The sequence below is a fragment of the Ahaetulla prasina genome, chromosome 1 (genome assembly GCF_028640845.1).
Source record: "Ahaetulla prasina isolate Xishuangbanna chromosome 1, ASM2864084v1, whole genome shotgun sequence".
NCBI lineage: Eukaryota > Metazoa > Chordata > Lepidosauria > Squamata > Colubridae > Ahaetulla > Ahaetulla prasina.
Genome location: NC_080539.1, coordinates 271,738,842 through 271,757,467, shown reverse-complemented (window position 1 = coordinate 271,757,467; position 18,626 = coordinate 271,738,842). Strand labels below are relative to the sequence as shown.

Below are 18,626 nucleotides of genomic sequence, written 5' to 3'. Positions count from 1 at the left end.
TTAATATTCAGTATTGCTCCTTCATGTGAAAAAATATTTTTGTTTCTTTTGTGCATAATTAAAAATTATAACTAAAGGCTTCTAACTAACTTACAAAACTGTAGCAAAGATTTTGGCAAATCTGACATGTAATATAGAAAAATGTGATCAATTGGAGACTGTTGTAAAGGTAAGAAAGGCAGAGAAGTAAAAAATGACAATCCTGATATCAGGATGAGGCATGTGATTTTTCTTAGTGGTTTAGCTCTTTCTAAATTCTTGATATGACAGAGCTATACATCTCAGAATCTCCTTGAATGTGGCCATCGCGTATTTTGTATTATTGTGAAGACAAAACTGCAAGGTGACATATGCAAACTGGGAGGCTGCTCACAGGGCACTATAGTTTGTAGTGAATACAAAAGGTAGCCTTGAAGGGAAGAGGGAAGATCTGTTAGCAAGACAATGATCAGATAGATGAAGCTTGAGTCTGGGGCAAAAAGTGGTGTATGAAAATGCCTCAGATAGCCCTTGCCCCCTACCCTACATTTTACAGGAAGAGACGAGGGAGAGGGAGAGGGAGAGGGAGAGGGAGAGGGAGAGGGAGAGGGAGAGAGAGGAAATACAAGAATTTGGTAGATTATTAAGGAGTCTGAGGCTGAGGAGATAGATGAACTAAGTCTTCTTTGCATAATCTCAAGTGATGTCCCCCTGCCCTGTTGCTGAGAAGAATGATATGTTAATTATCTTCAGTGGCAATAACAAATGATACCTTTATGTTGATATCAATATAGATAGACTGGAGGGAGGTTTTTGGTGTGGACACATAGGAAGAATTGTCCTTACTAATTGGTTTGTATTGGTAAAATATATTTTGTTTTTTAACATACACAGAAGGTATTTTTCCTGATATTTCATGTACAGAGGAATAAATTGTTAAGGACTGTACCAATGATTGCTATATATGTGATTGTTGTTTCAATTCCAGCCATGCATGATGGAACCTCCTTTTGTAATATAAGTAATATAACATTCTGAAAGCTGCTTACTTAAGTTGACAGATATGGAAATGAGACAGTTCTTCTTGGAATTGCAACTCGAGCTCTTCATGTGTCAGCCTTTATGTTAGCTCTTCCCAGGTTCTTGGTCTTCTGTTCTGTTCTCTTTTCCATGGTGTCCTTCATGGCCAGTATGAAATGCTTATAGATAATAAAAAAGGGATGCCTTACAAACACAATTTAATAGTGAATTTGTTGGAGCCAGACTATTATCATTTGCAAAGCAACATGCAAAGCAAAAAGGCATATTTGTATATAATTCTTATAGAAAAACACTGAAGCATTTTGCATATTTGACTAACAATAATTAGATGCTGTTCATGAATAATAGAAAACAAATGATAGATAAAACAGAGAAAAGCTACGATGGCCTCTTTTTGCTCAATGTCCTTCATTAATTAGGATCTGAAGAACTTTACCACTGTCTTAACGGAAAGATTGGAGATCAACACTCAGTAAACCCATTCTGATCAAATGGAATTCATCCCCTTATGATACCTGATGGACAAAGTCTTCTACATTTTTGATATTATGCACAAGAGAGAAAAACCTATCATTTGCGTCCCATGATAAGAAAGCTGTTGTGCTGAATTTACTCAAGTATTTTCTTTGTCAGATGCTTTCTGGGTTTAATTCTACCATGGCTTTTCAGGCTAATTATTTGTTATGAGCTGATTTAAAGAATTGACTTTTATGCTTTTTATCTCAAAAGAGATATTAGACAAGCTATCTGTCGAACTATAACAACTTCTATACTGTTGTAATGAAGGTTATGTCAATGAAGGATATGTCCATGAAATCACCAGATTACGAATATGATTTAAAGAGGATTTTTATATTGGTGAACATAGTGAACCAAATAGGAAACAATGCGGCCCTTTTCTCTTATTGGACCTTCAACATCTCCCTACCAGGATAGATTTTGTAAAATATATTAATATAAAGCCAACTATTACTGGAATTCAGTTGCGCCTAAAGCAGTTCATCAGTTTGTTCAGCATGTCAACCTGGTGACACTTCAGGTCTTTCTGGTACAATCAACAACCCCTTTTTAATCAACTGCATGATAGAAACAAGTTAATCCATGGACTCTTCTATTATTTCATCTGTTTCCCTAAGTCAACATAAAACTCTTAAGGATAACTATGACTAAATCAGTCTGATGCAACAGAATATGATTTATTGTAATTTACACCAACTCACTACAATTATTAACTGAATATCTATATGTCTCTCAAAGCTTCAGCGGATCGGACACTCCAATGCCAATCATTTTATTCTAGATGCCTTGATTTGGAAGTTATTTGTTTAGGAAATATCATAGGGATAGATTTAGTGAATACTCAACATGTTTTCATTAAAGATACACTATCTATTTGGAACTACTGAAAAAATTATCTGCTTTCTGGCCTGATGTTATGTAGGATTTATCTTCTCCCCCAACTGGAAAGCAGCAAAGACACATCAACTTCTTAAAGAAAATTCTTCCTTCTTCAAGGACCTGTTGCAAAAAGTTGAAGTAATATAGTTTCAACATTTTGGTGTTTTCAAATGTATCATTTTCTCAAATCCGCCAAATAACATGTGGAAACTTTACTGACAACATTTTAAGCATGTAGTTTAATAATGTAATGCTATCTTTCAAACACATTTTTGTCCCTCGGTTTGTTTTTTTGTCGTTCAGTCTTTAAGAAGAAACTTTCATAGAAGGACATTGGAAAATGGAGGGGGTAATTTAGATTACCAAGTTGGCAAAATATCTGACACTCAATCCCTACTAACATCAATTTTTAAAAAATGCTATTTAAAATGCTTTCAAGCAACATCATTTAGTTCAGCTAAATGAGCTAGGACTTTATCTAACTGTGATGGGAGAATTTTTCAACTGACTAGCTGCACATTTTTTGCTAAATATGGCTTTAAAGCCAGCTATTCATAGAAAGCAGTCTGTGTTTCCTTCGCAAAGTCTTGATGAAAAAAACAAGACAACCGAATGCCTAGGAAAGATTTAAAGAGTATTTGTATGTTTGTTACCATCAGGCTGTTGCCAATCCCTCAGGCACTGACATGGCAACACTGTAACTGCAGCTAGCAGATGCCACATATGAATCAAATCCAATAACCGATTTATATAATCACCTTCTGCAGATAGAAGATACATTTCAAAAATAATGCAGTTGCAAATTTGGAAACTGTGTTTAGTTTCAGGGCTTTTCAGATTCTTTATGTGACAGAGTGCAGTAGTTTATATTCAGAGCTATTTCAAACAGTGATTGAAAATGTACTGTAATTTGGCAATTGCAAGATAGCATCATAGCAACTCTTAAGAACACAAGGATATTCCATCCCAGCCCAATAGATGGGGCTATAGTCATGCTGCCCTTTGTTTCCTTTCTGAAATGTTGGTTAGACATACAATCTTGTACAGTTGGTTCTGTATAAGGAAGAGGTTAAATCTTGATAGCTTGAGAAAGCAGTTGTGTCATGAACACAGGAGGGAAGATGTGGAACTTCACATGATAGTTGCCAGTGATACTGTATATTGCATTCTCAGTGTCAATGCTTCTGGGAGAAACATCACTATATACAATACTTAGACTGTTCAACTAAACACTGTAGTTTTGTAACAAAAACTCTATTGTATTTGGTAACGTGTGGATGATATATAAAAATATAATCATGTGCAACTCATCAAACTATATGTAAGCATATCAATCATATGGATTTGTTGGTAGAAAATTATACTGTGCATAAAGATAGTGATAATTATTTGTAGTTTGTTTGCAATTGCTGTGATGACATAAGCATCATACATGTGATTTGTGACCTGTTAAGAATCCAAAGCATCAAATGAGCCCAATAGCAGCAGTACTCAACTGTCATTTTAATTCTTCTCAAGCTAACCACACATTCAAAAACTGATCATTTAGGTACCGCATACTAGGACAATAATAATAATTGTTTCACTTCACTCTTATAAAAATACTATCTGAAATAACTATAATAGCAGCAAAAATATGACTAGCATATGTGCAAGTGCAGTGTCATATGAAGACCATCTGTACATGATTATGACTGTCTGAGAAATCTTTAAACTGAAAATTGAGCACCATCTCAGAACGGTTTAACAGCAATACTTGTCTGGGGTTTAGAAAAAACAAATACTTAAACAGCGAACAAGAATTATAAGAGAAATTTAAATTAACTACAATAAAATTGTGTAATTTCATTCTTTATCTTGACTCTTTTAGAAAATGTGTCCTTTCCAGGATGTTTTTTATGATGCAGTAAACCTATGCATGTTATTATTTTCTGCGAAAGAGAAAAGGCTACACATAATCTTTCAATACGCATATATTTTTTTATATATTTAAAATCTACAACATAGTGCCATTGTTATCATGAGTGGAGGCTCAGTCAAGCTTTTTCAACCAGTGTAGGTGATCCATGTTCCACTGAGGAATTCTTGCTACATGTCTCTTGGGCTGTTTAACCATTTATTTTAATGTAAAACCAGCATAAAAATCAAGATAAGTATAGCGCTTTTGGAGTCTTCCTCCTTCCCTTCCTCCTCCCTGAGTACTAATAACCTGGGATTGTAAGATTAAATTGTATTCGATTTATAACAAAAAACTTTGGCACTATTGCGGATGTGAGTTTCAAAATATGTTGATGATTGTAGTCATTTGTGGCTAAATCCTAAATCATGTTGCCTGACATAATAATAAATAAATAATAAATAATAATAAATGATAAAGTTTACAGCTTTATCAGAGTAACTTTACCAGGTTTTCAAGCTGTTTATTTTAATAAAACTAGAATACTGATGTCCTAAAGACACCTCTTTGACATTTAAACCGATTTGTTTCTGTCATAGATTTAATTTGATAGGTTTTCTTGTGTTGTTTATTTCTCTTAATTCTATGAAAAAGCAGGGCAATTTATAAATAAAAATATTTTATTTGTTTATTTTTTAAGCGTATATGCTTGCTATCCAAAGCACCTCTACATTTGGAATTCACTTAAAATGATTGATGATACGATAGCACAAAAAAGTAATTCTATTACTAATCAAGTGCTCAGGATGGAGTAAGTATTCAGCATCAGCCAAGTTGTTCCTTTCAGATCATGTCTTGAGAAGCTATGCTATCCATCTCTCAGTATATGCCTAGCAACTATCTTTTGTCTTCTTGAACATGCAAGCTGGTTGAACTTTGCAGAAAGGTTGCTTAGTTTTTTTTGCTTGTTTTAGGTCAGTTGGCAGTCCTAAATGTTAGAAATGGTGGCCTGATGCCAGTGCATCACAAATGTCATGGAGGTAGTTAGATCAGTTGAAATGGGCAAGGATCAGATCCTTTGGTCTCTAAGCCTCCTATTTGGAGCATTAGAGAAGACCAACTCATCATCTCCCCCCCCCCCATTTTTCTTTTAGGGGGCGAACAATTGCCAAATCATTTATTTTTATTGTAATTAAATAATATATAAACAATATATAATATTATACAAATTTTTCATGTTATTTTTATTTGACCTGAAAGGAATATAAATAATATACACTACTATTTGTTTTGCTGACTGTTTCTGTGATGTTAAGCCAACTCAATTTGCTCAGGATGAATTTTTACAGAATACAGAACTGATTTTATATTCCCTCATGTGCAAACAGGAGTCTTTTGATCAGGAGCAGTTTATTTAAATTCAGGTGTAGGCTTCTGGTCACTCTGACTTAAACTTGAGCTAACTTGATTTGCATTACTGCGTTTGTTTAAGTTTACAGCATAAAGGAGTTGCCAATGGATTGTTCCACTTAGCTGCATCTTTTATTACTTTTTATAGCCATTTAGTCTCAGTAATTTCTCTGCAATTGCAAAGATTCGATGCCATGTTAGCAAATCCCAAACCTGTTTTTTATTAACAGTTTTCATTTCTTTATCCAGTTTATTCTGTAGTTTGTTTTGCACACATTTTTCATTCTATTCTCCCTTTTTACTGTTGTAAATAAGACTTCTATCTTTTAAATAGGCATTATCCCTGCATCATCACTTGATAGCTTCCTGATAATGTAAAAACAAGAAAGTTAATATTTTCTCCACTTTCATGGCATTAACAGTATCATATCCTAATTTTTCCATATAAGGGTGACATTAAATGTATGGAATAAAGACAGTGAAAAACACTGGTACCTACAATATTAAAGTTGAAATCCACACAGTAAACATGAAAGCAATTGTAGGAAAATAAACACTTTTTTCATTAAGGTCATAATTAATCATTTTTATTTTAGATAAGGAGCATCGTTTCAGATGCTCCTGCAATTTATATGTTAGTGTAAGGAGAAATATAGAAGTGAGATAGTTCTTTCATTACATGAGTGGAAACAAATGAGAATGAGTAAGAAGTGAAAACATAAGGATTGAGAAAAGTAAGCAAACTGCAAAATATATGTGAGGATGTAAACAGATGTGTTTGCAATATACCATATATCAATTGTGTTGTAAATGTTGTACCTTGATGAACGTATCTTTTCTTTTATGTACACTGAGAGCATATGCACCAAGACAAATTCCTTGTGTGTCCAATCACACTTGGCCAATAAAATTCTATTCTATTCTATTCTATATCAAAAAGTCAAATGAATTTATAGCACAAGTTGCAGCACGAAAGCATATGATACGAACGTTTGTGATGTTGAAGGGTGAGATATTAAATCCTTTTAGACAACATAAAAATAGAATAGAAGTATCATAATTTAGGGCAGTAAAAACCACAGGGGGAAGATTCCTCTCCCTTTCCTCCACTAATGGAAAAAGGAATGATCATTTTAAGGAGATAATTAATTGAACTTAATGAGCCTTACTCCCAATACGTTTTTATTGCATCCTTGACAGTAGCTTTGTGAATCATCATGAAAATGCATCAGATTTTAGATAAGTAGGCACATACATGTACAACATTCCATATATACATTTTATTGGGCAGTGCCTAGTTTCTTCATTATTGATATCACAAAATTAACTTTTATTCCAGAGAGAATAGGCAATTTGATAGCTTCATTTCCTATTTCCCCGCTATTTTTCCTTCTTTCTTTTAGCAAGATTAATGTTTTAGATTGACTTAAGGAGTTATGTTTTCCATGTGACTATGCTACTAATAGAATTTAAATTCTTTAATGTTATTGGTAATTTGAGGTCTAAGTACCAAGTGTCTTTCCCAATCTCCTATTCATATTTGCACGTAGTCACAATGCCTTAACAGTGACACTGTCCTTACTTGTCTCCAAGATGTTGCCCTGATCTCATTAATGGATGAGACTAGCTGAAGGCATAATTAGCTGTACCACTAACAAAGAAATATTTCCTCACTTTTCAACACCCTCTAAGGACAGCCCCAGTGTGCAAAAAAACCTTTGCAGTTTATCATCTTGATATCTTGGATGAATGTGAACAGTCATATTTTTGGAATGTACACAGGCAATCTTATCTGGTCACTAGCCAGCATTCATTTCGACCATTTCTCCCTCAGCCTTTGCCTTATTAGCACTTTCTGTCCCAAAATTAGTTCTAGATCTGTAACTACTCCCCTCTTTACTTTCGACATCAATTTTTCTCTAGTGTTTTAACAAGACAAAGTATCATTCATCTTCATTATTTTATTTGGGGAAGAAGTGGGGGTTTATTTCCTTGCTAGTTTCCTTGTATTTGCCTTGTTCTGTACCTTCTTCTCTCTCCTTAAAGGAAGAAAGGCATCAGCAAATCAGTTTTAGTTCTTATATTCTAGTTATGCAACCAGTTTTCTGTCTTTTTTGAGCAATTTCCACCCTGGTGCCTTCCCTTATCTTTATTATTTAAACTTGGGAAATGCCCAGGTGGGGTGTGGGAGGAGGGTCCATCAACCCAAGCTAAGGAAAATGGACCATGAGAGATGCCTAAAGTTAGAGATGCCACATTGATGTTTTTTTCCCACTGGCTGGCGGTATGCTGGAAGGGGTAGCAAGTCAGAGGAAAGAAACCAATAATTTTGCTTGTGAATGACATATTCTCAAATTAGAACAGTGCCATTTTGTAGTGACTTAGAAGTCATCCAAAGCAGAAAGCAGGACAGGGTTTGGCAGGGAAGACATGACAATTTTAGCTGGAACCAATCAAGGACGAGTGGTTAACACGTTCACCCAATAATACATATAGTAGTCAGAGAATGGTTCAGTCACATGAGTATCTCAAAATTTTGGGATATTTGGAGCCACTTCAAATCCTGACTCTAGCACTTGCAAGCTCTAATATCTTGATTCCACAAATATGGAATCTACAGTTGGGAAGAATTTTTTTTTCAGAACCCACAGTGTATGAAAGTTCCACAAACCAATAGCTGGACCAAAATACTATAACTCTATCATATATGTAGTGTTCCACATTTTGTAAGAGTTCTCTGATGGAAAATTAATACAAAAATTTGTGGGAAAAATCTCACAATAATATGAACAAGTAGAGAGAATAATTCTCAAAGTATGTAGATGCTTATTAGATTTAAAATTATTTATTAAGATGTTAAGAAAATAATTCTCACACAGAATATTAAGAATAGTCATTATTGTATCTAACAAATCCAAATTTTACAAGACCAAGGACAGTGAGTTTTTGTTCTGGGAATTAATCTAAAAGTTTTCAGTATGCCAGAGAAAAGAAACTTCTTTTTGTAATTTTTTTGTACATACTTCTGTAAAAGCATGAAGAATAAAAGGAGAACTCTTTTTGTAACGAAGCAGTTTTCATGCAGTTCTGTAAGAAAAAGCATTCTGATTAGGTGCAAAAAACCTGCTGATTTAAGAGTGTAAATAAATGAAGAATTAAGAAAAATCTAAAATGAGGTTTTACTTATTAATTTGCTTATTATATTTGATTCAGAATAATGTTGCATCATCATCATCATCATCATTATTATTATTATTCTCAGAATAATGTTGCATTATATATGGCAGATAGATGGTGAAGAAATGGAGGTAGTGACAGATTTTATTTTCCTGGGCTCCAAGATTACCGCAGATGGGGACTGCAGCCAAGAAATTAAAAGACGCTTGCTCCCGGGGAGGAAAGCTATGGCAAATCTAGACAGCGTACTAAAAAGCAGAGACATCATCCTGCCAACCAAAGTGCATATAGTCAAAGCTATGGTTTTCCCAGTTGCAATGTATGGTTGTGAAGGTTGGACCATAAGAAAGGTTGAGCGCCAAAGAATTGAGGCCTTTGAACTCTGGTGCTGGAGAAGACTCCCGCGAGTCCCTTGGACTGCAAGGCGAACAAACAAGTCAGTTCTAGAGGAGATCAACCCTGACTGCTCTTTAGAAGGCCAGATCCTGAAGATGAAACTGAAATACTTTGGCCACCTAATGAGAAAGAAGGACTCACTGGAGAAGATCCTAATGCTGGGAAAGATTGAGGGCAAAAGAAGAAAGGGGACGACAGAGAATGAGGTGGCTGGATGGAGTCACTGAAGCAGTAGGCATGAGTTTAAATGGACTCCAGAGGATGGTAGAGGACAGGAAGGCCTGGAGGAATGTTGTCCATGGGGTCGCGATGGGTCGGACACGACTTCGCAACTAACAACAACAACAAATGTTGCATTAGCACACCAGTTGGCTGCTTAATGAATAATTATTTTGGGATGTCATCTCAGAAATTCATGGTGTTTATATGTTTGGGTTGAATGTCCAGCATGCAGTGTCCATAGCTGCAGTTCATTTGTTACATAATTCAATTGCTACTTTGAGAGGCGCATAATACTCACAAACCATCTTTTTATGTATATAGCACTTTAATTTTCCCAGGAATTAGTTTCATTGTCTCAAAGTATCCTAGGATTGGGCCCATTATCATCTTCCCATAGACATCAGTGGCAGAGTAGGAAAAAAACAAGGAATAAAATAGGGAACTTAAGAAAAGAAAAGAGAAGAGAAAAGAAAACAAGGAACTTAAAGAAAAAATGTCTTCCATCTGACCGATCTTTGAAAATAGTGAATTTTATAGAATATTTTTACTGAGAGAAAAAGCTTCTTTACTAAAATCAAACATATATAATTAAATCAGATGTTTAAGATACATTGCAATTTTATTGTTAGTGACTTTGAGATTTTTTAAAAATAAGAAATAGAAAACAAATATTTTAAAACAAATAAATAGTTTTATATTAAAGATTGTCCCTTTAATATAGGAAGAATAACATTTTTATATAACAACAGGGAAAAAAACCTCTTCTTTTCCTTCTATATAAAATAAATCAAAAGACAATTTAATGAAGAATCATAGTTTTGTAAAAAAATTGCTTGAAGATTACATACTTGCAACCTTATTAATATAATTATTGTGAAAAGCCATTTATTTTGCTTTTAAATTTTATATCTGAGGGTTTTAAGTGTGTATAATTTCAAAAAGAACCATTTTCTACTTTTAAATGAGATGACAAAAGATCTTTTCTGGCAGGACATTGTCCATGAATGAATGAATGAATGAATTTTAAAGAAAAATACATATGTTGACTGATATTTGAGGAACCTTTTAGTGGATTCAAACATTTTAAATAGACCATTGTTATGATAAGCATTCAGAATGGTGTTCAACAAGATAAAAACAATTAAACATTATAATATTGCAATCAAGCTACAAAAACCTTCCTAGTGAAATAATGTTGCAATGAATACTGAGCTTCCTATGGTCTTTTTTCTCCCCCGCCACCCCAGCGGTCAGCTTCAATGAACATAGTGGGTTTTCCAAACATTTTAGAAGTTGATTTATCTTCATCAAGGGCACCCAGACAAGCTGATTCACAGGCAAAAGAAATCTGCAGTGCAACATCTAGCCTGTCCCAGAATGTACCGCATGTCTCTGAAGCGCTTCCTGGATCTGTATCTACTTATAATCTGTCCTTGGATAGAACGAGGACCCTGAGTTCTGAAAATATCGAACACTTAGCAATTGGTGGCATGCCTTTGGTAAACCCAGTTTGCAAGGTAAGAACAGTTGATCCATCAGATAATCCTTTGGTGTGGGTGGGGGGAAATCACAAGAATGGTCATTCTAGTTTATTTCATAAACCACCACACAGCTGGAAAGATCTCTGCTGAGATTATTGGAGCCTGAAAAATTGTGCAAGTATTTTTATGCAGGTCTCATTTAAGTTATCTGGAACTTTAGTAATGATGTGCCTTTTGTATAAATCCAGTTAATTTCAAAAGCTCCTATGCAGATCGAATTCCTGCCAACAGTTTCTTATTTCTTGACTTAGAGACCACCCTATAATCCTTGCGTGACTTTTCTGTTCTTATGGCAAAAAGTTAAAAGTCTCATTCAAGAAAGATTAGACTTTGGATTTTCATGAACAGTTCCAAGGAATTTTATTGGCAGCGTTATATAAATAATTTGCCATTGCCACATAGAAGTAGCCTGATACTGATAGGATGTTGAGAAATTTGTGAATTTTTTTTGTAGATCTGTGGTTCAAAGATCTTAAATTATTTGACCTCATACTTTGTGTGCCCCTCAGAATGAAGCAGGAGTAATAATCATTTTTCTATTGATTATTTTGTTGATGTATAAAATATTTTGCAAGTTTCACTTTTTTTTCTGTTCAATTATCAGCTGGAAAATGAAGAGTTTAGCCATGTGAGTTATCCTCTTGGGAGCAATATTGTCACTGCGCAATCAAAAGACATAAATGAAATGGCTCTTCCTTTGCAAAATATTCTGGAAGAGCCTATTAATCTCTCAGTGAAGAAAACTCAGCCATGTACCTCCTCTCCCTTACTTATCAGCAACACAACCTTCATGCAATCTGTTAATCCCAAACCAGGACACACTGAAGGTACCAGACTTTTTTTCTTTATATTTCATGGATGTTTAAAATCATATGTTGTATAGCATAATTATTTCAAGGGATTGCTGCTGAAAATACAAATGTTTTGTAATGAGAAACCATAAATTAAATTATGATTTCTGTAATTGTCCCATGTTTTCTATTAGTGTCGACTATATTGGCCTTTAGTAAACATGGAACAACTTCCTGGCTAATAATGGGATATATAAAAATAAAATATTTGTCTAGGCTTGATTTAATATTAGAGATCTATTATATTAGAGATCTGTTAATTTGAATGAGCCTGATAACATAATAAATAAAAATGATACAGTATAATTTTAAATGTTATCGATAATGTTATACTGCTGCTCAGAAGAGAAGTAGCAGAGAAAAGTTTATTATGCCTTAAGCTAGAAACAGTAGCAGGGAGTTTGGCTATTCAAGAATGACATTTTGGAACCATCCAGATACCATCACCATCACTTGAGCATCCTCCTTTGCATATTTTATTCATTGTGATTAACTGGTACTTCGAGGCCAGTTTACAGAATGTAAAAGTGATGTAATTTTGTAGGATGAATAGTCGTTTTCAACAGATCTGCCAATTATCATTCAAGTTCTAGTAACATCCCAATTAGGGTATATGTATTTTCTATAGGAGGATACCATTGATGGCAATTCTGTATCACAATTCTTTCGGAATGAAACTGCTACTGAATTCTGCTATATCTCAAGCTCTGCTGGCTTGTCTCAGACAGAACAATTTTTTTTTCTTTAGCTCTTTTCCCCCAGTGGATCTTTGAAATTATAATATTCTCCTTTCCCATTTAGGAGGGGCTATTATTTATGGCAACTCCAGGGTTGGTATAGCTGACAGGACTAATTAGGTCCATTTGAGGGAATAGGATAGCTTTGGATCCAGTAGACCTAAAACTGACTCTTCCATGCCCCCACCCCAGAACACCCATTTTGTGGCTTCCTGCTGACTACTGCCGGAAGGAGAACTACCAGCAGATTTCCGCCTGCTTGAATGCAGTAAAGGTCTTCACCGTGGTTGGATCCTACCCCAGCAGTGCTCCTTGCTGACAGCAAAGGCCGTTGGAAAACCACCAAGCTCCTAGCTTCCTCCAGCCACTAACGTTGTTGCAAGTGGAGGACTTGTGCTCTCAGATAATAACTTTATGAATTTAAGATTCATAATTGAGAGTTGATAAGATTTTAGACTTGTGTCAGGTCCGAAATAGGGAAACTTTGTGAATAGATCAGCCTATTTTTAGATATGTTATATGTTAAATGTATCTCTAATTTTTGTAATGTTGCTTTATTAATAAAGATTTTTGTAAAAAGCATTTATTCTCTGAGGTCAACATATTGACACTTAATGATGGTCAGTATTATAATTAAGATTAGCAATGCCCCCTTCCCCAGGAAAACACAAAAGAAAATTCATAAGTATAAAGAAAAACACAACTATCTCTATATTAATAAGAGTCCAAGAATATTTTCTTCCAGCCCTTCCTGTCCCATGTGTTAGGATACAATCCTGTAACCCCTAAGAAGTTTCAAGAATCATAGATATTCTAAGTTTTCCTATGAATGAATAAAGAAATTTGCATGCTGACAGGAAAGAAAACTTCAAATTCCCTTTGACTTCCAGGGATGAGCTCCATCAATATAGCTGTGTGAGGGACTAAAAGGATCACACGAGTGACAGATTAGAGCAGAGTCTGTATCTGCTGGATACAAAGGCCCTTATTTCTCAGTATCTTCCTGTAATTGGAGAAAACTATGTCATCCCTGGAGCTGTTGTAAATGTCAAAAGCAAACAATGAATAAAGTTTAAGGCAAAAACTCTGCCTCCTGCTTTATGGTTTTTGGAGCATCAATTCAACAAGCATTAGGAGTTGTTCTGCCACAAATTCTCTCTTCTTACATGATTTCTCTGTTAATGGGCTATGGAAGAAAAGAATTAAGGATATGCATATCAATCTAAGTCCAGTAAATGCAACATATTTTTAAAAAAAACCAGAATTAAAACTTCTGATATTCATGTTATCTGCATATCGTCGTCACAATGTAGCTATCTTTGCCCTGCATTCAACTTTCTCTATGCAGTTCAGTAAATTCCTTGTCCATGTCTTTTGAACTAAGAAATATTTTGAGACAACAGTAAGAAATTCTGTGGAATACACCTGTTCATGTTCCAATGGATTCCATTAGAACAAGTCTTAGTAATTTTGATTGAAATTACAGAACAGATAATCCGAAATTTATGAAAATCAGGACTAGAATTTTGGTTACTACGTGATGCAATCATGTGACCAGACCGGATTACAAACATTTTTATTACAGCCATTAAGCAAACCATATGATCATTAAGCAAATCACATAGTTATTAAACAAATCTCTCTCTCTCTCTCACACACACACACACACTATGCTTGTTATAAGTTGGCTGGAAAAATCACAAATTGCAATCAAGGTACTGCAACTGTCATAAATGTGAGCTGGTTGCCAAGTGTCTGAATTGTAACTCTGGGGGGGGTGCGACAGTCGTAACTTCAAGGATGTGTTGTATGTCATTTTTTTTCAGTATCATCGTAGCTTCAAACCATCATTAAACGAATTGAAGTTGAAAACTACCTGTACTTCTGTGAGAAATTTACTGTAGGTCTGTATTTTGGATGCTAAAAAAAAACCCTTCTCCCCTTTAAGGTAGCTTTGTGTTATTTTACTCATTTTATTTCTTGTAGATTGTCCTAACTGTGAAGAAGAACATTTTGAAAAGGAAATTAAAAGTAGTCAGAACAACAGGTAATCAGAATTAATAGATCTTACAACTTTAAGGCTCATTTCAAGAAATGATTTTTTTTCATTTAGAAAGTATGTAAATTGGAATTAATGGATTGTTGAAATAATTGAGGTAGAATGAAGCAATTCTAGAAGAGAAAAATGTATAAAACATAAATTAATCCAAATTATACAGTAAATGGAAAACTGTAAATTTTCTGTAAAAGTGCAGATGTGAATACACATCTATTATATCTAGCTATTATGTTTAGTACCATACCTAATAAGACAGGGGTGGCATAAATGACTCACTACATCAAAGGAATTATATATCCTGCAGAAATTATAACATGATACTATGATTACACAAATCCATTTTTCAGTTTAGTTTATCTAATTTTGAAACAATTGTATATGTCTTTTAAAATCAGGTATTTCCTTTATATGCATTATAAGAAATCATAATATCTAATATATCTATATTGCCTTTTTCCTAAAAGGCCTAGACATCATTCCAAAATTACTAATATATGGAGTCAGTCTAAAGATTATTTGAGTGTGGAAATGTACAAACAGCTTACTATTGTGTACGGGAATCTATTGATTTTAAAGTAGAAATGATAGTATGGAAATATAAGATAAATTAATTAAAACAATGTTAAAATATTTTATTTTTTAAAAATAAAATTGTTAAAACATTAGTACTGATTTAAATATTAACAAAATATAACATTTTGACTTAATTTGCCAAATTTATTTATTTATTTATTTATTTATTTATTTTGTCACAACAATATATATAAGCATCACACAAAAAGATTATATAGTATATAAACATATATGAGGAAATATTAGGAGGTATAAGCATATATATATATAAGAATAAAAAAGAAAAAACAATAGGATAGGAACGTTTGTGCTCTTATGCACGCCCCTTATGGTCCTCTTAGGAATGGGGTGAGGTCAATAGTAGAAAGTTTTTGATTAAACTTTTGGGATTATGGGAAGAGACCACAGAGTCAGATAAAGTTAAATTGTGTTACAGTGGTAAACATAAGATAGAGGAATAGCACTGATAGTTGATTCACTATTTAACACTTTTTAGAATTTGTGCCAAAGAAGTAAAAATTCCTTATGTGCGATTGGAACGATTGAAGATATGCACATCAGAATCTGGAGAGCTTCCAATTTTTAAATTGCAGCCACAGAAAAGTACACATGATGGGACATTTCTGTTGATTATTGAATGTGGTACTCAGTCTTCAAGCATGGCTATTAAGGTAAATTCAATTTATCTGCCTTAACTTGGTTTTTTTTTTCATTTTATTCAAATGCATTTAGTAGCATTCATTGAGGACTATGATCAATGAATTTGATCATGGTGATATACAGTACTTGTAAGGACAGCTAGGATTCATAATCATATCCTCCAAATTTTTACTGATTAAGAAATAACATTAAATTTGGGCATGAAGGTACTTTTTCTAGCAAGCCATTTTTCTGAGGTAAATACCCATACCCAAATATTAAAATGAATATCCTAACAGGGGAGAAATATTCAGAAATAAATGCTACATATAGATCTTGACTTGGAAGTATTCTTTCATTGGAAGTTGTGATGTTTTTGGAAGGATAGGTGCTGACAAATGGAAGCAGTATACTGTAGCATACTACATAAGAAAATAATGAGTTTTCAAACATTGTGTACCAAATGTTGAAAATCATAGTTGAATTTGCGTTAAGGGTTGCCTTGTGGAAGTGAAATATACAACTGTTCCTTTTCTGCATATACACTGTGCTAGAGCATGGGACATGCAATGCTTTTGATAATATTGTTATTATTATTAAGCGGCTAGTGATTGAAATCTTGTAGAACTCAAACATTATTGATTTTACTCTTATTGTATCCTCATCATGTTATATTCTTTAAGAGGGCTTTTCCTGCTATGCCATTGAAGAAATTAATTTAATATTCATTAAATAATACTAGTCTTGAAGATTATATAAAGCAATAGTTTTACTTGCAGCAATGCTGGGAAGTGAAGAATAATTATATGTTCATCTCAATTTGTCATGCTTACATTTCAAAAGTAATGCAGATAGTTCTTATTTAATTCCACTCAGTCAGCAACCATTCAAAATTATGACAATGCTATACAAGGGGGATTTATAGGGTCCTCATAGTTGTGGCTATTGCAATATAATTCAAGCAGTAGGCAACTGGCTCACAATTAAGACATTACAATGTTTCATGGTCACGTGATTGGCACCTTTGCTGGCTTCCAACAAGCAGAGTTAATGGAGAAGCCAGCAGGAGTGATCTTACCATAAAACAAAGCTCAAAGCTCAAAGAATCATAATTAATGAAAATACAGTATCATCAGTGGGTTGCAACTTTCATTGAGCAGAGTGCACTTTGAAACTTCATTCAGAAGTTCACTTCTATTCACCCTTCAGGACCCATTATTGTCCCCTTGCCCAGACGGAGGCTTCTTCAGATCAGTATGTGAAGCAGTGTTGAAGGTTGCAGAGAAAAAGAACAAATTGGCAAACAATGCTCTTCTTCCCCCTCACTCCCCCATGACCCTTTTCTTCTGTTAGGGCACAGGTGACAAACTGGCAGCCCGAGGGCCGGATGCATCATGCACAGGCCACGCCCATCCCAGTTCCGTGAATGGGGAAAAACATCGCGAAACATCACGTGACAGCAATGTGACACAGCGAGTTTGACACCCATGTGTTAGGATGTCTTCTTTGAACCCCTCTTCCCTCTTTAAATGGAAGGAGTCTTTTTTCATTAAAAGGCCAGTTTCGCTACAAGGAAGGGTTTATATATCTAACTTATAAGGTATACTTCCATTCAGATGCTAAATTTTAGATTTATAATTAGCTGGTGGCTATGTTAGCTAGGTCATTTAAAACTCTGGACAAAATTAATGAATTATATAATAAGTGTTAACTGGAGATTATGTAAATTGAAACCTCAGGAGACCTCCCCAATACCCAGTCTTCAGAAGACTCTAATATATTTCATTCTCTACAAAAAATGTACTGTATGTAAGCTTCTACATTATATCAAGCACTTTTTGTGAAAACGTTTTCCCTTTTCATCCCAGGTCAATCAAGGACATTCATCTGAAAGTCTAAATCCTAAACTTGGAGAAAACCTGGCGAAAAGCAGGATCCTCACAAGCCAGCTGACTGAACAGGTGTTACTTCCTTCAGGAGATCACAGGCTCAGTAACAATATGAAGAAATCTGGGCTTCCTCAGGAAGATCACACTATTGAGAATGAAGACTTTTGTGCTGTTTGCCTGAATGGAGGAGAACTTTTGTGTTGTGATTACTGCCCAAAGGTGTTTCATCTCTCATGCCATGTTCCTGCATTACTTAGTTTTCCTGTGTGAGTATAACAGAATTAGGAATATCTGTTCTCTCCTTTAGGGCTAGATCTTTGCAAGTGAGCTGCTTTAGAACATATATACCCAATTATTAAACATCTGTCCTTGAACTGATGTGTTACTTTTAGTGCTTCTTTCCTACTAATTTTGTTTTCTTGTTTTGAAATCTTGAATAAATAAGAACTTATTCATAGTTAAGTTTGGATTATATAGAAATTTAACACAGTATAAATGTTTCCAATGGAATTTTTGTTTTTGAGAAGAAACAAGGCAAACATTGAGGATAACTAGTTGGACAAACATCAAAAAGAATTGTTTGGGTATTTTTTCAGGTTATTACAATCTAACTTTCTACAAACAATGAAGTATGTTTGAAAGAATATTGAAATTTTTTTCTTTGCTCCTGATGTTTGTGAATCCTGTTTATGTCTCTGCCCTGTCTTATGTTATTAAACTTGTTATAATAACTTAAAGAATGTATAATCTATATAGATTTCTGCAATTTGTTGCAATGGGATTTTTTTGCCAGGAGTAATGAGTAAAAGAAAATTCT

The 18,626-nt window shown here is 34.3% G+C and overlaps 1 protein-coding gene across 1 annotated transcript in view; it reads left to right on the top strand.

Annotated features, from left to right (window-relative positions):
• The window catches only part of TRIM66 (tripartite motif containing 66), a 61,045-nt gene that overhangs the window by 34,886 nt on the left and 7,533 nt on the right, over nucleotides 1-18,626 (top strand). Inside the window, exons 12-16 of the mRNA XM_058159364.1 lie at nucleotides 10,768-11,037; nucleotides 11,666-11,888; nucleotides 14,636-14,696; nucleotides 15,778-15,952; nucleotides 17,789-18,075. Of these exons, the coding sequence (XP_058015347.1) occupies nucleotides 10,768-11,037; nucleotides 11,666-11,888; nucleotides 14,636-14,696; nucleotides 15,778-15,952; nucleotides 17,789-18,075 (1,016 nt within the window). The remainder of the gene's footprint in view (nucleotides 1-10,767; nucleotides 11,038-11,665; nucleotides 11,889-14,635; nucleotides 14,697-15,777; nucleotides 15,953-17,788; nucleotides 18,076-18,626) is intronic.